The sequence below is a fragment of the Temnothorax longispinosus genome, chromosome 11 (assembly GCF_030848805.1).
Source record: "Temnothorax longispinosus isolate EJ_2023e chromosome 11, Tlon_JGU_v1, whole genome shotgun sequence".
Lineage (NCBI taxonomy): Eukaryota > Metazoa > Arthropoda > Insecta > Hymenoptera > Formicidae > Temnothorax > Temnothorax longispinosus.
This window is the reverse complement of record NC_092368.1, coordinates 7216457-7232209: the sequence shown is the minus strand read 5'-3', so window position 1 is coordinate 7232209 and position 15753 is coordinate 7216457. Positions and strand designations below refer to the sequence as shown.

The window sequence follows — 15753 nt, the reverse complement described above, 5'->3', positions numbered from 1 at the left end:
CTTGTTTTTCTTTTCTCTTTGTACGCTAAAGGGTTATTACCCGTTAATAAAGTTTATTATTAATATTAACAAAACCGTCGTGAGTTGATTTCTCACCGTAGTAAGTAGCGCGATCATATACATATATTACGACCTACGTAAAATGATTACACTCTTTACAAAGAGTGTAAAAAGTTTAATGGATATTTCATGATACACATAAGTGTAAAGAAATAGTAAAGGATGGAATACAGCAAAATACAAGTGCATAGCTCTTGTATTCTTTGTTTATAGCTTGATATCTTTTGTATATCCCACCTGTTTAGAATATATGGCACTTTTAGCGTGCGGAATTTATACCATAGTTTAAACGCTCTGTAAAAATCGAAATCTCTTATGTGTTCTTTTTTCTTCTTTTTTTGGATCATATAACAATAACCTTTAATGCATCTATTGTTCGTCTATTTTTTTTTAATTTTTCAGTTTTATAATTTGTTTATCATTCTTACACCTTAATAAACTTTTTACACATATTTTATAACGTACATATTATGACATTTTATTGCTTTATTTATAAACATTACTTTTAATTTTTTATATGAATGTCATTTATCCCACCCCTATGAGATATATGGCAAAAATGCAAGGGTCTCTAAAAGTTTTTTATGTTAAACCCTGGTGAGAAAATGAGAAGTTTCGTGAACTTTTCTTTGGCGTTTACGTGAGCGTTTGCGGGAGTTCGCTGAGAGTTTGGAAACGGTCAGTAAAGATTTCATAGAACGAAAATTGACGTAGAATTACGTCAATTTTCGACAGTAAGGGGGGGGGTAAATTCAGGCACAGATGCAACGTTTTCTTGCAACGTTTTCTTGCAACGTTTTCCGCAAACTACTCATTTGTTAATAAACCGAATTTTAAAGAATTATATATGAAACAGGGGTAGAATTTTCCGGGAATGGCGGTGGTGGGGTTAATTTTTCGATACCAATTTTTTTTAAACCGGTTGCGTAGTTTTTTGTTATATTTTTGAAAATAGTAATTGTAGAGCAATAAATAAGTTGTCATTCGATAGCTTATATAGTCTCATTTTCTCTCTAAAGTCTATAAAGTCTCTAAAAAGGGTTACCGATTTTTATCTTAACAAATCTTTATGATTGCTATAATTTTTGTTATATCTTCGAAACTAATAATCGAGTAATAGATAAGGTGTCATTCGATAACTTATAGAGTCCTATTTTCTTTCTAAAGTCTTTAAAGTCTCTAAAGTCTCTAAAAGGAGTTACCGATTTCTATCTTAACAAATCTTTATGCCTGCTTTTTTCCATCAATTTTGTGATATTAAGCTGAAATTTGTTTTTATGAGTTTCATTAAAGGTTATTGTTTTATAGAGTGTCATTAAAGGAATGTTGGTATTAAATTTAGTGATGATTGGTGAAGGGGTTACCGATTTTTGTTTTAACAAATCTTCGTGTTTGTTTTAATTTCCGTACATTTTGATATTGAGCTGAATTTTTTAATGAATAGATTATCATTAAAGGAAAGTTGATATTGAATTTGGTGTCAATCGTTGAAGAGGTTACCGATTTATGTCTAAAAAAATGAAAAGTTATACATGTAATCTTATATAGAATATCGTTAAAGGAAGATTTGCATTATTTACTTTGGCGAAAATCGGTAATCCCTTCGGGTTACCGATTTCTGTAAAAAATTTATGATTAACACTTGGAGGATCCTGTATTGACAGGAATTGGAGATACTCATTCATTAAGGGGGCATATACACCTAGGAGCGGAAAAAAAAAGGTCATTTTGGGGATTTTTTTTAGAGGAACTGTTTGAATTTTAGAGTCGGATTTTTTTCTAGTAAAAAGTACGTACTTTCGAGAGTATGTTTGAATTTTTTTATTAAAAAATTTTCAAAATTAAAAAAGTTGTGGCATCTTTTTCGGAGCGTCGCAAAAAAATTGGTACCAATTGCCATTTCTTGAAAAATCATCTAAAACAAAAAAACCAAAATAATTCTTAAAATAGATACTATAATCTAGTCTTTGTCATAGGATTTTTTTTCATTGCTTACTTTTTGTTTTATGGGCAAATTAAGAAAGAATTTTTTCTTCTAAATCAGAACGTTAAATTCATATGTCCGCCATTTTGTCAAAAATTAATATTTTCAAAATCGGCTATGACAAAGACTAGATTATAGTATCTATTTTAAGAATCATTTTGGTTTTTTTGTTTCAGATGATTTTTCAAGAAATGGCAATTGGTACCAATTTTCTTTGCGACGCTCCGAAAAAGATGCCACAACTTTTTTAATTTTGAAAATTTTTTAATAAAAAAATTCAAACATACTCTCGAAAGTACGTACTTTTTACTAGAAAAAAAATCCGACTCTAAAATTCAAACAGTTCCTCTAAAAAAAATCCCCAAAATTACCTTTTTTTCCCGCTCCTAGGTGCATATACCCCCTTAACGGACCAATTTTCTTGAAATTGGTGCAAAAATTTTTCTAATTTTTAGGGACGAACCGAATCTTAAAGAATTATATAGAAAGTAGAATTTCCTGGGAATTGAAATTTATACTTAATACTAGGAGGATCTTGTATTGACATGAATTTGTCGTCGATCTGGGAATACCAATTTATGCCTTCAATTAAAAATTTTATGTTTATGTTATTTATGTTTTTTAGAAAAATTTTAGTACTGGTTTCATGAGAATCGGTTCACAATGAAAAAACTACTAATTTATTTTAATAAACGATTTTCTTAAGTATATTAAATTTTCAATGAATCGAACACCTCATTTAAGTACCGGTATTGAATTTGGCGTTAATTGCGTTAAAGGAGTTACCGATTTATGTCTAAAAAAAAAGTGAAGTTACACATTTAATTTTATACAGAATATCATTAAAGAAAGATTGGCATTTACTTTGGCGAGAATCGGGAAAGGGGTTACCGATTTCTGCAAGAAATTTATACTTTTTTGCAACAAAAACATGCAACACTAATATTTCTCGAAAAGTATTAAAGGAATTTTGAAAGCTCTCGATGTGAGCTAAATGTTCTTATTGCAATTTATTTTGTTTATAACAGATTGTCTTGATATAGCAATGTGTTCAGAATGTTCTAATACGTGGAATATTTCTTGAAAAGTAATTTTGTGCAATTATTTTAAAAAATTACTGATATCGCTTGTTGAGTTGCTTTTTCTGCTGAACGCAGCATTGAAATTTATTCGCGTCTTAGAAATGTTTATGATAACATCATTTCTGAAATACGAATGGATTTCAATAGGACTCACTTCTTCCACGGTAAGAAATTCAATCACCGCCCTTGTCTGCTACGCACATCTGAAACACACACCACTTCGAACTGCTCGTGTGACATACTCACGTAAATGATCACAATACCACTCAACATAACTCAACTAGAGACTTTAAATAACAATTCATTAAAACGCAAAATTTTCTATGGAACCAGATTCGAAAGAAAAATATTAGGAGGCATTACCTTCGTACCGACACGCGACCCACGTATTTTCATTCCAACACAGGCCCACAAAAAAAGTAGGTTGTGCTGGGGATCTGACTATGCTATTCCTACGTATTTTGAGCCGCTGAAAACGAATATGAAGTCAGAATTGCTCCATCACCCTCCAGTTTTTTTAAACTTTAATTAATATTTTTTAATTCACGAATTATTCTTCTTTACCAATTTTAATGAAACTTTGCATCCGCGGTTTTTTGGGGCGCTGATTACGAATCCGTTCTCGAATTTTTAAAATTCAAAATGGCGGATCCAATATGGCGGACGTAAAATCAAAAATTTAAATAATTTCCGTGAAACTTTGCATCCAGGGGTTTTTTGGGTCGCTGATTGCGAATCCGTATTCGGATTTTTAAAATTCAAAATGGTAGGTCCAATATGGCGGACGTAAAATGCAATATTAATATTTTACGTCCGCCATATTGGACCCACCATTTTGAATTTTAAAAATCCGAATACGGATTCGTAAAGCGACCCAAAAAACCCCTGAATGCAAAGTTTAATTAAAATTGGTAAAGAAGAATAATTCGTGACTTAAAAAATATTAATTAAGGGGAGGTTACCGTTAAAAAAATCGAATTTTTTTTTTGCTTAATTTTTTACTACGTAAAACTTTAAACGCGTTTTTCTCGAAACAGCATTTTTCGGCGCGCGGGGCGCTCTACAGCTTCAACGGATGAACCGATTTTAATAAATGACGGTGCAAAAGAAAGGAAATTTAATTTAGGGGGCCTTCAGGAAGCGTTTTTTTTCAAAAAATTGGTTGCAAATAATTTTTTTCGAACGTTGAAGCAAAAGAAAACAGGAAAAAAAGAGGTTTTTTTTTTCAAACGGCCACCATTTTGTTATAAGGGGGTTTCTTAAAAATCGGAAAACTATAAGGCCCCCCAAATTTAATCTATTTTAATAATTTTTTTGGTTTTTTTGTTTCCGATCAGCTGGCAAGGCTGTGGAATGCCCCGCGCACATAAAACCACGCCGTGTGGACTGAGAGCTGGAGCCGCCATTTTTAATTATTTTCTTCCAAAAAAATTCTAAATTAATCTTCATTTGTGTACAAATAAAAGCCGCGAAAATTTTTTTCTAAATGTACTTATTTTATATAAAAAAAAGTCCTGAAATTGAGGCATTTTTTGGGCCTCCGAACGGTAACCTTCCCTTAAAGTTTAAAAAAACTGGAGGATGATGGAGCAATTCTGACTTCAAATTCGTTTTCAGCGGCTCAAAATACGTAGGAATAGCATAGTCAGATTTCCAGCACAACTTACTTTTTTTGTGGGCCTGTGTTGTCAATTCGTTTTTTTGTAGTTATTCACCATCTAAATTAACAAATAACAATAATAACGCTTAAACAATGTCAAAGCCATAATGTCGTTAACAACATACAACGGACCATGTGTTCCGTTTTGCCTTTTGAGTACATGATGATTAAATCAATCTCTAAACTTGAAGTTATGTTGTACTATTTGTAAAATTTTTTGTACTTTAAAACCAAAAAAAGCAATATTAAATGCATCAGTAAAACTCATTACAATAAACCCAAATAAACTAAAGGCTAGTTGAAAATCGCAAAATTTAGATCAAACCATAAAAACGAAATTTTACCTTGTTAAATTACAGTGCCGACGAATGACAGCTTCGAGCGCACTGACCGAATGTAAGACATCCCACTAATAGTGAGAGACATACTATCTAATAACGCTAGTTGCCACTAAAGGGTGTTAATAAAGGATTTAAATATATTGAGAGCGGTTTGTTGAGCACCTGTAGGTGCCGTTTTGCCTTTGCTTCCCCTACTTGTTTTACTGAGGTAGTAGCATTTAGAATGCTATCTACCAAGAATTTCCAGTTTTCTGTACAAGAAACATGGTTAGTATATTTTCCCATGCCAGGATCTCTCTGGCCGAACCTTCTTACACTTCAGTACTAAATAATATTATAAATATTTAATATCATTTATACAAAAGTATATGTGTTATGTGTTATATGGATTATTGATAATACAAATATAAGTATATATACGGTAAAACTTCAGATTAAGGGCGACCTCACCGATTTCAATGACCTTGATATATGTAGTCAAGGTCATGACCCCGAGTGACCTTCAAAAGATTTTAGTCGTCGCTCGTTATTCGTTAAAAAGTTATTAACAAAAAAAGTTTGAAAAATATAGCATTAGTTATTTTGAGTATTAGAAGGCATAAATAATTAATAATATATATGTCGAAATAGTTCACGCATACATTTTCTATGCGAGACAAGTTGTCACATGGGTTCGTGGCGTGCTTTACGAGCTCGTTTAATTGTAAGTATAATAGAGGTGGTATTAAACAAGATAAGTTAGTCGATCATCTGTGTGAATATTTGTGGCAATAAACGAGCTCGTTTAACCCTTACGGAAAAAAACTATTGGAATGCTAATAGTAACTATTGAAATGATAATAGTAACTATTAAATGCCAATAATTATAAGCAGTGATTACTACTGCAATGCTTACTGTAATACTGGTAACAAGTAGTGTCCACTACGCAATTATTACTATTGACCAGTGCAAATTATTAGAATGTAACAGTAAATACTACTGCCATTAGTGCAAAAATTTAACAGTATACACTGTTATACTAATCATTCAACAGTGCGAATTAATAATGTGCAGAAGTTTGCAATATTAAACCAAATAGTGCACATTCTGTATGGTGCAGAAGTATATTTCCGCCATGGGTGCACACATGAAAGTTTAATTGGTATATATATATATATATATATATATATATATATATATATACCTAGGTTTCCTTATTTTTGTCTAGTGAGGCCCTTGTAAGGATTTGATATAAGGATGTTTTAACTTCTTAAATACTTATTTATTAGGGCTAACCGGATGTAGGTCCCGATCATTATTTATTAGGGATGCCATAAGAAAAGTTTTCTTATTTTTGTCTAATAAGGCCCTTGTAAGGATTTGATAAGAATGTTTTAACTTTATAAATATACTTTTTTCATAAATATATTTACGAACACAAAATTTCATAATAAGCCGGCACTGGTTTCTGACATTCACCCGACATTAAGAAATATTATATCATATATCCAATTCAAAATTTTATTACTCTTTTTTAACTAAATTTGTTTCTTAAGATGATTTTTGAAAAATTATATATTTGCGCTGGTTATGACATATGTAGGCTATATATAACGCTTACATCAAATTAAGAAGTAGTCTATCACGTAAGGCAGTTGGCTCACGATGCAGAGGTCCCGAGTTCGAATCCCACCAAGGTAAGTGTGTTTTTCAAATACGAAAAAATATTTATAATCATAGACTGCATCTTAAGAAACAAATTTAGTTAAAAAATAATAATAAAATTTCGAAATAAATATAATCTTTTTATTTTTTTTTTACAGTGTTGCGCATTTCTTGCACGGTTTTTGAGGACAATTTATCGTCGGACAGCGCTACGCAAAGCTTGCTCGGTGTTTGTCGACAATTTGTTGGCAGACAACGCTAGACAAAGCTTGCTCGGTATTTGCTGCCAATTTGCTGTCTGGTTATGTACACAGGCTTTGCTAGCAAAACACGAGCTTAAAGATGACACAGATGGCACCGGATTTGACACCAATTAATCTTTGAACGAATTTGATGCCATCTTGGCGACAATTTGCTATCAAATTGCTTACTGGGTTATTCTAGTGAATAATCTGAGAGAAATTGTCTACAATCTAGGGAGCCATCCAAGTGTCGCATCGCGCGAAATCGAACAAAGCTGATTCAATCTTATTGATTATGCTCGTTTCCTGATTCTCGACACTAGCCATTAATTCGGTGACGTAATGCAAAATAATATCGCGCACAATTCGAGAGATACATCTGGCTTTTGTTTTCATGGAAGTGTGAAAAAGATTGATAACTAATAATGTTACAAACCGAGATAACCGCGATGATTAAGTTTCTATTAATGAAACTAAAATTCGAGGTACGATCGAGCGATCATATCGAAGCTTCAGATACATTTGATCAATTGTTGATGCTGTTGTACATTGCGCACATGCCTTAATTATAATTAGGTTTTGCCTTTTTTTATTGTGTGCCAAATAAAGGAAAATGAAAATTAAAAGATAAAGAAATTATCTATAGAAAAATACAATTAAACATTAAGATCAAAAGTTATATTAGCGCAATTAGAAATTAGGATATTCTATATAATAGTTGTTGTAAAAGTTGCAATCTCTAACATTTTTCATGATGAAATAAAGCTATGACAATTACCTACACTTATAAAAGGAAAATTTGAAATAATTTGCGAAAGAAAATATCTAACAATATTACCTAATGTAAATTATTATCTACTGGATATGTTTTTATTCTTTCCTAACGTTATTTATTTGTACATAAACTTATTAATTGTTAATTAAATTGTTGAACCTTGGTGGCCTAATTCGAGTTGCTCTTTGTTATTCTGCCTCTTAAATACGGACAGCAGAAACGACATAAGAATTCGAATAATGTTTATAAAAAATTTAAAGAAAAATCTTCTGGATGATATTGGAGATATTTTTTTAACATCTGTGTGACATTTGTCACAGTTTCTAGAATGCGAAAAAGCATACAAAGAGTAAACGAATAAATTGGAATTAATTAGCCTTCAACTTGTCCCTGAACTAACATTGATGTTGTGTCTTGTATAGTTTGAAAACTCAACTTACGCGCATAGATGCCGATAATCAGTAACGCCAAAGACTTGAGGAACACCAGGAAGGTCGACGTCGACATCCCCGACGGATTATTCAACTTTGTTGTTATTAACTAAGTACCAAGAGATGATTACAGCACACTTTAATAACGAAGACTCGGTCGGTCTCAGCAGTTCCTTTCGTTTTATGATTGTCTTGCCGAAGACCAGGACATCAACTGACGATAGTATTCATGATAGAGTGACCAGAGCCAGGGTCAACAACTGTCCCCACCACCGCTGTTAATATGCTTCGCCAAGCTAATTAGCAGGAGCGGACTGATCGGGGAAAATTCCTATTTCTGTTATCTGAATAAAACTACAGATGTATTTCGAGGAAAAAAGAATAAAATTGTAGAGCAGAACTTTTTCAATAATTATATATTTCGAATAAGTTTTCAGTTTTTATAAAAATGTATTATATATTGCCTGTAATAATTATTATATATTAAGTATTGGAGTATGTGTTATTTGTAACAACATTTTATCACATATACTTATCATATAATTATATACATTAGTTATAACAACTGCAACACAAGATTTTCTAATTTTAATATTATTTAAAAATATAAAATTAGTTATAATATTACAGAATATCAAATAATAACATCAAAATTAATATAAGATTATTATCATATTGGTATTGTTACGAATATTACGCCGATCCTTTCAAGTCTTGGTTCATTGGGGCTTCCCCTATAAACTTTAATTCCTCCTTACTCAACTAATAGGAATTTTCCTTGTTATTTTTTTCTTGCTTTCTCGCCATCGGCATAAATTTACCATAAATAATCGGCTTCCCTTCGTCTATATAATTTTGTATAATTTAAAATAGAACTTGTGCATATTTACAATAATTATATAAAATTTAATCGATTTTATTTGTTCGCAACTTCAATTTATCGTGAATCTATATATATATATATATATATATATATATATATATATATATATAATAACATATATGATAAAATAACGCGTTTTTTTTTAATCCAGAAAATAGGTTCCTAAAAGACCTAAGTAAGTGCCCCTCTTTTCAAGCATGATGAAGCTGTTGTCGGGTTTTCCTCCTTCCTTCCGCAATTGTAGGAAAGCTATATATCCTAGAGGGGATTATATAGATTCAAGGAAGCCTTGACGTCATCGATCTGATGACGTGATGCAGTGAAGAAATTGAGCGTGAAGTGTATGGGTCTCACAATTGTAGACGTTAAAATTGTAAAATCAATTTAAGCAAATGCGTGCTTTTTATCAAATAATCTTAAGAGGTTTATTAATAGTCTTCGACTGACTGTAGCGGCTCGATTATACTAATATGCGCGTTATCTTGTAACACGTAATTATTAATTCATACATAATAGCATGATACAGATCGTATTTTATATTGACACTAGCTCGTAAAAACGCACGAAGCATTGCGCGTATACATCTGAAAATTGGATGAAACAGCAGGTTTGCCAGGCGTGTACCAAAAACTTCATTAGATTCTACGGCTTAAAACTTTTGTTTTAACCGTTCTTGGTTCCACGTCGTAAAAGGAGGGAACGCTTTATTATTCTAAAAATTTGTGGAAGAAATTATTGTTACTGTTTCATATTTAATTGCTGCAGTTGCAAGTGATTACGAGCGCATTGACGTGCTTCCGCGGAAAAGTGATTCAATCCTCGGCAAACGTAGAGAAAAACAGCTCGACGATATTACGTGTGTAAATCGATGCAATCTAGATCTATAAGTAATACGAAGCGGAAACATCCTGACTTCGCCGAGTATTTAGTATAATATACCATATACGACACAAATCTCGCCGAAAGGTCGAATGTTGCGATTGCGTCTCCACAAAGATTCGATTCTAAAAAATATAAGTTTGTTGTCGGGAATACGTTTTGAGTTCAATCAAAATTCCAATCGAATTAAACTAAAATTAATTCTCACGTATCTTTGCTGGTTAATTGTCTCCGCGCATAATTAAATGTGAGTCACTTATTGAACAGTTTTAAATCTTGCAAGATTAAAAATTTCCTACCGGATCTGATTTTTGTAATCGGTTTTACGAAATAATTACTTTCATGAATAGTTGAAAGCTTGCAGAATGGGAAAATCCTGTTCGAGTTTCCATTTAAAAATCTTTATTTTTACAATTGTTTCGTTTTAGTTATAAATTACCTTGAATAACAGCGCGACCAATATGCATTTATTACAGATTTACTTTTCATATTGATAAGAGTATCAATGACAAGCATGCTCATCACAATTACAAGATTCAGATGTACATAGACTATTCCAAATAAAAAACAATTGCGTTTTTAAGTAAAACTAAATACGAAATTATTTACCGATATCTCGATAAAATAAAAGATTTATCAAGTAGATTATAGTTTTGTTTTCTCTACAATTAGAGCGCTATCTGAATATCTTCATGGGACCATGTTGTTCAAGATCCACGTAGTATATGCGGCGATCTTGCTATAAACGGCAGGCGTCTTGGAGGCACCGCAGGACTTTGTACCGAAGGAAACGATGCCGATGAAGTAATATTTCGGAGACCCGTCCAGGCTCTCCACTTTCATCAGGGGCCCACCGCTATCACCGCCGCAAGAATCCTGACCCGGGACGCCGCCCACGCACATCTGCTGGTTCTCCGATACATCCGCATAACTTCTGAAAGCCATCACACATCTATCCATCTCGACGACCGGCAGCTTGACCGTCTGCAAGATCGTGCTAGGCTTCGGATCATCTATCGATAACGAAAATAACTTGTAAATCTTATTAAAATCTCTAGAGATTGGAGATTTAAACCAAACAAATATGAAGCCAATTAAGGGGATCCTATAGTGGCAGTAATTACCGACATTTAGTTAAAAGCATACAACTTTTAATTGGGTTTGCAAAATTGGGTACGGAATTGCAAAATTCTTGTATAGAATTAAAGCACGCAAAAAAATGTAGAGGACTAGGGTCAATTTTACATCAAAAACGAAAAAAAATTAAAAATTTGGGCACATAGAGTTGTCACTGACGACAATATTTACTTATACAAAAATACTGCAGTTTATATATACAAAATGAGATACAAGCCCTCTAGGGAAAACATTTAAGAACAATATCATACAATTTGAACTAAGATTAAAAGCCTAGAAAAAATGCTTTTAACTTTTATATGTATGCAGGTTGATACTGTTGATAGGATAAGCAGTATTGCATGCAGCGAGAAATGGCGCAGCGAACAAGGGCAGATTACTATAGTTAGACAAAGACAGATATAGAGAAAACAGGATTAAAAATATTATCGACATCGAGGAAGTTCGTCCTTCGCTACAGGATCCCCTTAATTCAACAATCACAAATCCATGAAGAACTGACATTGAATATTTATCAGAAATCATTTTGATCCACTTTTTGGAGCTTCTCCAGCTAGTCGAAATAGTAAGAAAAACAAAACTATCTCTTTAATAGAAATTATCTTATTTTAAAATCAATTTTATGTACAACGTGCCAGATGAGAAAAGATACGAAACAAATATAAAATTTAAGTACTTAGCTTAGATTAGCTTAAATGCCTTACTGATATCGTAAATTCCCCAACCGGCGACTTCTGCCGTCTCGCCGATAAAGTTCTTTTTGAGGAGTTTACCACTCATCATGCAAATTGGCCTCACGTGCTCTGTGTATAAATCATAAAGAAAGAACAGCAATTTTACTTTTGAAAGCCGCAGATGAGATCGACTGGAGTTGACTGAAGACGGATTAATTGATGAACTCACCGTTGTAAACCACTGGCTTGTTCAACCGCACTATCGCTATGTCATTCTTGTACATCGGATTGTTGTAATCCTTGTGAACAATTACTGATTCGGGCAAGAAATCCTGCACTGGCTCCGCGCAATATCCCTGCTCGCAGTCAGGATCAGTCAGGGTGTTGTGCTCGCCCAAACAAATTCCACCCACTTTGAAACTTAGATTTATGTATATTAAATAACAAAAAGTCAAATTATAGAATATAATTTATTATATTCTGTAATAATTTCTCTAATAAAAAATTATTTTCTTCTAAAAGAGATAACAAATTTACGAAATCGTACAATGTCATTCTGGTGAAAAAATTTCTTATATTTTCCCAGAAATTTTATAAGAATTGAGACTTATAAAAAATTCTAAAAATATATATTTCAGATACTTTTAGAAATAATTGAATAAAAATTTTGGGAATATTTCCGTATGTACGAAAATTTCTGACAAATTGCACAAATTCTCTTATATTTATTCAAATTTTTACAAAGATATGTTGGCGGGAAAAATCTGAAATACTTTATTATTATTTTGTCTCAATTTTTCTGAAAAACGTTCGTGTAAAATTTGTATTAAAAAATCTGAATAATTCTGAGCATTCAATTCTAAGAAAATCTAAAAATTTTTATAGAAATTTTAATTAATAATATAAAAAATTCAGAGATATTTTTCCACCAGGGCGCCGTCTATTTTACAAATAAAATATGAAGTTTAATGAAGAAATGTTTATTTAGTCCCTTCCCATCTCAAGGACTAAAAATAATTATCTTTGATTGAACGCTGAGCGCACTTGATAATATATATATAGTAAAGGTTTTATTTCCTTACTTTTCTTTTAATTATATTTATACGTACTTTTCGGGTAGATTTACCACGCAATGGGCAGCCGTGACTATGTATTGTCGATTAATGATCGTGCCGCCACATCTGTAGCTTAATGTGCCAGGCGCGTTAGGCATGCTGTATCCTATTCTCGCGATCCAAGGATATGCGCCGAGGCTCGCATTTTTGCCGCCGATAATGCGATCGCTGTTGGAATTACCACAGTTATTGTGCTCCAACAGTGACCAGCTAGGATGTTTCGTTACATCGACTACGATGAATCATTAAATTTACTACAGCATTATGTGTTTTCGATTATAGAAATCTATTTAATATTAGAATCTTTCGATGGAGAAATTTTCCATTCCAGAAAGTTTGTTATAAATATTTTTATTTCAAAATAATAAAATAACAATTTTTCTTATTTAAAATATTCCTGGAAAATTATTCGTATTCTTTTATACAATAAATTTTATACAATTTATATATTTCGTTAAAGGCAAAGCATTGAAGAATTCTTGCAGATTTTGTTTATAGTTTAGTTTAAACTATAAACTTACTTTTATTCATATAACGTACGGTTTAATCTATATCCTTTCATCATATTTAATTCCGATATTTTAGATTATGGAAGACTTACTCATGGAGAACACTATGGAAAAATTGCACGAAAATACAAGCATACAAGACAGTGAGAGTCGCATTCTGTCTGAAAGCTGGAAAGCAGGCAAACAATCAAGTAAGAATTCTAATTTCATGATTGTGAAATTTTAAAAAATTAATAATGTTCTTTAGAGGCTCAGAATAATATTAAAAATTTTATTAGGCAATAAGAGCCAAACTTGATGTACAGTCGAAAAATTTATTATACAAAGTATAGTCATATATAAGTCGCAACGTTTCGACCCTTTTTGGAGTCATCCTCAGCGCATTGTCTACATTTAAAATTCGTCCGAAAATACTTCGCGTTTAACACATTTGCTAAAGACTTGTAACTACAACGAGACCTTCATTATTCCGCAAATTCTTGTCCGACGTTAATTCCATGAGGGCAGATGTACACTCCGAAGCCTCCCCAGGTATCTTTGTGTGTTATTTCTTGGTTTGACCGTCAGGAAATTAAATTATGGAATCCCGTCATTGGTATCTATCTGTCGATCCACAATGACGGGATTCCATAATTTAATTTCCTGGCGGTCAAACCAAGAAATGACACACGGAGATACCTGAGGAGGCTTCGGAGTGTACATCTGCCCTTATGGAATTAACTTTGGACAAGAATTTGCGGAATAATGAAGGTCTCGTTTAGAGATGTGCGAATTAAGGTTTTCTAATTCGAATCGAATCGAATCGAATTTGCAAAAAAAAATTCGAATCGAATCGAATCGAATTGACAAAAATATCGCCGAATCGAATCGAATCAAATCACCCATATTTCGAATTCGAATCGAATCAACGCGTAGAAATCCTGCAAGCCAGGAATGTGACATAAGCATTTGAAACATCGAATAAGTGAATCAAAATTAACGAAGTCTGAAGTCTCGTAACGACCAACTGTGCAATGTGCAACTTACTCCGTCTGCACCAAGAGTCCAGCAAGATAATCCACAAATCACGACATAGTATTGGTAGGTATAACTATAACTGACAGTACGTATTCATTATATTCAAATACTTAATACAAAATGCAAAATGGAGTCTTCATGCGAGCCTATGTAAAATTCCGTTACAACAGCAGAATTGTAGAGAACTAATTGTAATATGTGATCCCTTAGCGTCAAATGAGAAATGTATTAGTGAAATGAAAAGCATTTATCCATTTATGCATATATTAAAATTAAAAATTATACTTTATTAAAAGTAACAAATACAGAAAAGCCAAAGCCTTTTAGGGGACAGTGTGTACTACAATATTAAGTCACTGTAACTTAGTAAGACATTTTCACAGCCACAGAATTGAGTCATAGGTTTTAAGTTTACATTCATAATATATTTAATATATAATATATATTCAGTTAAAGAGAAAAATAGCATGAAAAATCACAATGGCAGTAGCTTGAATTATTCGTCAAATCTACACATTACCTAATATTGGCTGATAATTTTCAAGGCTCCAACTCAAGAGACGTAAACACTTTGGTAACAGACTAAGAACTAAGACTGCTTAGAGCAGAACAGAGAATGTAAAATATGATAAAACTAACACTACAAACGTTGAATTGAAACATTATGATAATCTCACAGTTTTGTACTGTGTTTTGTACTCTTTGCTAACAAACTAAGATTGTTCATAGAAACATCAAAATAAAAGAAAAAATATATGTATATTGCACAAATGGCACTCAACTAAGGTTTAAATTCTAATGAATAGAATCAATTAAAATAAAACAAAAGTAACATTTGACATTTATCACAATCAAAAAAATATTTGAGCATTATAAAGTTCTCCAAAAACAAGTAATTATATAGTAGGAATAGACTAGTGAGTACAGACACTACAGACTAACACAGGGACAGTCTTTCATTACAGGCTATTTTTTAAAGTAACTTTCAGGGATGTTATCATGACAGAAAACAGTTTCTCTCACATGCCGCGGAGAGTAGGTTTGTTATTTTCCGCATAACTATCGACGAATCTTTTGACCGCAAAGGCGCTCGATGCACGATAGAATTAAACGGGTTTTAAACCTTGTTACTTCTTACGCGGTTTTTCGATTCGAATTCGAATCGTAGTGATTCGACGTTATCGAATCTTTCGAATTCGAACTACGTCGATTCGAATTCGAATCGAATCGAATATCGTCAGATTCGATTCGATTCGATTCGAATTCGAATAATTCGCACATCTCTAGTCTCGTTGTAGTTACAAGTCTTTAGCAAATGT

The 15753-nt window shown here is 32.4% G+C and overlaps 2 protein-coding genes across 2 annotated transcripts in view; both read right to left on the bottom strand.

Annotated features, from left to right (window-relative positions):
• LOC139821663 (CLIP domain-containing serine protease HP8-like) overlaps positions 1 to 8442 on the bottom strand; it is a 29198-nt gene extending 20756 nt beyond the window's left edge. Inside the window, exon 1 of the mRNA XM_071792877.1 lies at positions 8230 to 8442. Within this exon, the coding sequence (XP_071648978.1) occupies positions 8230 to 8296 (67 nt within the window). The 5' untranslated portion in view covers positions 8297 to 8442. The remainder of the gene's footprint in view (positions 1 to 8229) is intronic.
• Positions 8443 to 10075: 1633 nt separating this feature from the next.
• On the bottom strand, positions 10076 to 13721 carry LOC139821664 (CLIP domain-containing serine protease B4-like). The gene is made up of 5 exons (XM_071792878.1): positions 13510 to 13721; positions 12903 to 13140; positions 12023 to 12213; positions 11824 to 11922; positions 10076 to 10995 (listed from the first exon to the last, which is right to left on the bottom strand). Exons 1-5 carry the CDS (start codon positions 13625 to 13627, stop codon positions 10673 to 10675), a joined length of 969 nt encoding a protein of 322 aa, XP_071648979.1. The 5' UTR covers positions 13628 to 13721; the 3' UTR covers positions 10076 to 10672.
• Between the last annotated feature and the right edge of the window lie 2032 nt (positions 13722 to 15753).

Excerpts from the sequence above, each read along its gene's own strand:
- LOC139821664 (XM_071792878.1), bottom strand. The coding sequence starts at position 13,627 with ATGAAATTAGAATTCTTACTTGATTGTTTGCCTGCTTTCCAGCTTTCA. Across the intron at positions 12,214-12,902 it reads GTGGTAAATCTACCCGAAAA|TTTCAAAGTGGGTGGAATTT; the intron begins GTACGTATAAAT and ends CATAAATCTAAG. Across the intron at positions 11,923-12,022 it reads CAAGCCAGTGGTTTACAACG|AGCACGTGAGGCCAATTTGC; the intron begins GTGAGTTCATCA and ends ATTTATACACAG.